Raw genomic sequence first — 3,783 nt, 5'->3', positions numbered from 1 at the left:
AAATTATTCTACAGAGCATTTTACCTTGCAGTTATCATTCTTGGCAGAAAAAAAATTCTATAACTCAGTAACACTCATTTTCTACTCAAGACTATCTGTATTTTTTCTGCCATACAGAAAATTCAATTAAGTAGCAGTTCTTACTAGTGGAAAGATGAGTCGGTAATGGGTTAAGATGATCATTAATGTCTGGAAAAACTCCAGGTATCAAACTGACATGAGAGCCATCTGTGGCATTTGCTTGTCCACTTTCACTTCCAGGCTGAGTGCTGGGTGCCAGGGGCCTGCTGGTTGCTTCTTCTGGGTGGAAAACATCTGTGGACACTGCGACTGCCGGGACGATGGCACAATCAGCTTTAAAGGCCAACCAAACCTCCACCCACATTGCTTCCCTCCTACCTATATCACAGTGCACCAGAAAGCATGTCCTGCCACCTGGCTGAAAGCATGTCGGGAGAGAAGGCATGAAGGACTCCCCTTCTCCTTCCACATTGTCAGTGGCTTTTGAGACCCCTAAGTAGCATGTGCTTGCCACATTGTAGGAAGATGTTGGCTGTATCCATATACGCCAGTGACAGGTGGAGAGGGAAGACCTTCAGAAGAAGAGACCACAGCAGGAAACCTGATCCCGTAACTCAGGAGTGAGTGCTCACACCACAGCCAGATTTGCGGTGGTTCTGCACAGGCAAGGAGGTACAAGGAATTAAAGACAGAACGTGTAGGGCACGGTTCCTGTGCGACTGCCCTGCCCTTACCACCAGGACAACACTCCCTGGAGACGGTGTCACTGCTGAGTCACAAGAGCAAGTCGCCCAGCTAACCCCAACAGAGCACCTCCACCACACCAACTGTGTCACCAGAGCACACCAAGCCTGATCTCATTGATGTGCAGGAGAGGAGGATGAGGCTGGAAATTCAGGGTCACCAAAATATGTGACAGGCAGAAAAGACAAGAGGCTGCCCCTGCAGAAACATGCTTCAGCAAAGAACGGAAACCACCAAACACAACAGCAAGGAGACCCTTACGCCAAGTGCAGAAGGGCACTCTAACAGCAGATCAGATCCCGCCACAAATTTTGCACTGCAAGTCTAAAAGAAGAATGTAGACCCAAAGATGAGAAAGAGAGTAGAAGTCGTCAATTTCAGAAGAAATAACGTCTCATTTCACACGCTGTGTGAGAAATGAGCTTGATCCATTATTCTTACTGGTACTTGTGAGCAGAGATTCCTCACCAGCTTCATCTGTACTGGCGGGATCCAGCCCAAGGAGAACTGGATCCCCAGGGGCATCAGTGGAATGTGTGATGCCTTCAGTGCTCTGTGCTGCTTTGTTTTCTGAAGGCAGAGTTGGCTGAGTTGGGTCTTCATGAGGAGCACCATCATCAGGTGTGGCAAGTGCTGTGTCAATGACTCGAGGTGTCCACACTTCTTGGGTTACATCTTCTGGTTTCAGAACAGCACTGGAGTCTGTGACTGTTGTGATGTGATGATGGCTAAGTTAACTTCAAAGGTTTTTACATATCCCTACCTTATCAATTTTTCTCTTTATTTCATTTATCAAGTTCTACCTTTTCCTTCATTAGTCTCTGTAGAGAATAGAGTTAGGGGAAAAAAAAAAAAAAAGTAGGACAAAGAAAAAGATCTGGATCGTTCATTATTTTTACTTTTTTGTTCCTTTACTATTGTTCTATCAAACACTCTAATAGTTACATACTTGTTTCCAAAACTTTAGTCATTTTTCAAGCATGCAAATCTACCAAAATCTAAGTAGCAGCTATTTAGACCTAACTATTTAAGACTGATAATATCATCATGTTAAAAAAAAGTCCTTTTTTTTTTTTTTCTTTTCACTTATTTATCCATCTCTGCTTTTCCATGAGATAATCATAAAAAAATGTGTGCTCATTTCCCATTAGGAAATTTAAAATGAATTCACATGGAGGATTACGGAATTGAACTACTTAATGAATATCTTTCCTACATCATTAAGACAGTGCTCTTTTTCTAAAGAGGCTATTGTCAATGTAAAGGAATAAGGATGTCACAAAAGCATGCTAAGAAGCAGCACAGACTAATTGGATGCACTTGAAGAATATCCAAATGCCACAAAATACAATCTCAGTAATAAACATCAATAGTGATGAAAAATTTACCACTAAAATTCAACATTATGAAGTAAAATGAGAAACCAAAACATTAATTTCCAAAAACTGTAGCCTACAGTGTTATCTTTGAAAATATCTAGTAATCACTATTTAAGAGGGAAATAAATCATGCTATTTTTAAAATAAAATGAATATTATGATACCCATCATTACCTAACAGTAAAATTTCAGTGACCTGTTTGAAAGTATTTGAGTAAATTTTCAAATCCTATTTGGGTTTTTGTATTTGTAATTGATCTGTCAGACCACAAAAAGCTTAACATGCTGATGAAAATAAATGATAAAGCTTCACGTGATCCCTTCCATGCATAGCAAACAAAAGGAGGAAGTGGAGAAACATGCTGTCTTTTGCCAATGCAAACTTCATTTTTTATAGCCCAAGAGTTAAAGTAATCCTGAAGAAAACCGAAGGCGAAGAAGAAAAGGGAAAGCATAAATATTACTTTTTCCCATAGAGGTTATTTGCAGATTTGTTACTCTTAAGAAAATACAAGGGACGAAAAATTTCCAAAGCACTACAATATCAAGACTCCATGATTAAACAAACAAACAAAAATTTAGAGTAAAGCTCCAGTGTTGTGATAGGGGATAATTCAATAGGATAATATTCAGGCCTTTTCAATAGGTTAACTTACAAAACTTAGGAGCAAAAACTCATAGATCTTCATGAACAACACAGTGTTGGTTTTTTTTTTAAATTTACAGTGCTAATGTCATCTGTGACAATAGCAAGAGCAAGAGTGAATGGGTATAAATACCTGCTTTTAAGCATATGATTCATTTACTCTAAAAACAATCTTTTCTAAGAATGAAATCCCACTAAAATCAACATGTGAAGAACTGGAAGGCATAAGAAAAAGGATGCCCAGGGAAGAATGTTCTTGATGAATAGAATTTCTTATTCAGATATTAACATGCAACAGGATTATAAAACAGTTTATGATACTGCAAGTTTAAAAGAAGAATGTAGACCCAAAGATGAGAAAGAGAGTAGAAGTTGTCAATTTCAGAAGAAATAACATCTCATTTCACACACTGTGTGAGAAATGAGCTTGATTCATTATCCTTACTGGTATTTGTGAGCAGAGATTCCTCACCAGCTTCATCTGTACTGGCGGGATCCAGCCCAAGGAGAACTGGAGCCCCAGGGGCATCAGTGAAATGTGTGATGCCTTCAGTGCTCTGTGCTGCTTCGTTTTCTGAAGGCAGAGTTGGCTGAGTTGGGTCTTCATGAGGAGCACCATCATCAGGTGTGGCAAGAGCTGTTATGATGATGGTTGAATCAGCTGTGAATTCAATATATGCCCCTCTCATCCCCATCACATTCAAGTTTCTCTTCCCTTTAAAACATGGCTACTCTTTTCACACCAGAAGAGAGGAAGAAAATGTTTTGTCCCCCTTTAAATCCTCATTGCTACATTTTGAAATAGTAATGTCAATGCACTTCATATCTTAATCCAAAAGATTCCCAAGACTGTGTACACACAGAGAGGACATGAAGAAAGCAATCAGGGGAATTTCTGGACCAGTTCTCTTTCTGATCACAGATCCTCAATGTTAGTGTCATTACCAAATTATTCTACAGAGCATTTTACCTTGCAGTTATCATTCTTGGCAG

At 39.5% G+C, this 3,783-nt stretch overlaps 1 protein-coding gene across 1 annotated transcript; it reads right to left on the bottom strand.

Annotated features, from left to right (window-relative positions):
* Positions 1-144: 144 nt before the first annotated feature.
* LOC122192815 lies at positions 145-3,510 on the bottom strand (the record flags this gene model as incomplete). The annotated part of the gene is made up of 3 exons (XM_042893481.1): positions 3,236-3,510; positions 1,207-1,473; positions 145-330 (listed from the first exon to the last, which is right to left on the bottom strand). Coding segments are annotated over exons 1-3 (703 nt in total), but the record flags the coding sequence as incomplete, so codon positions are not given.
* Between the last annotated feature and the right edge of the window lie 273 nt (positions 3,511-3,783).

Source organism: Lagopus leucura, unplaced genomic scaffold, assembly GCF_019238085.1.
Source record: "Lagopus leucura isolate 7727_CA_CO unplaced genomic scaffold, USGS_WTPT01 45203-0_obj-0_obj, whole genome shotgun sequence".
Lineage (NCBI taxonomy): Eukaryota > Metazoa > Chordata > Aves > Galliformes > Phasianidae > Lagopus > Lagopus leucura.
The sequence above is the reverse complement of the archived record's forward strand: the minus strand, read 5'-3'. Positions and strand labels throughout refer to the sequence as shown.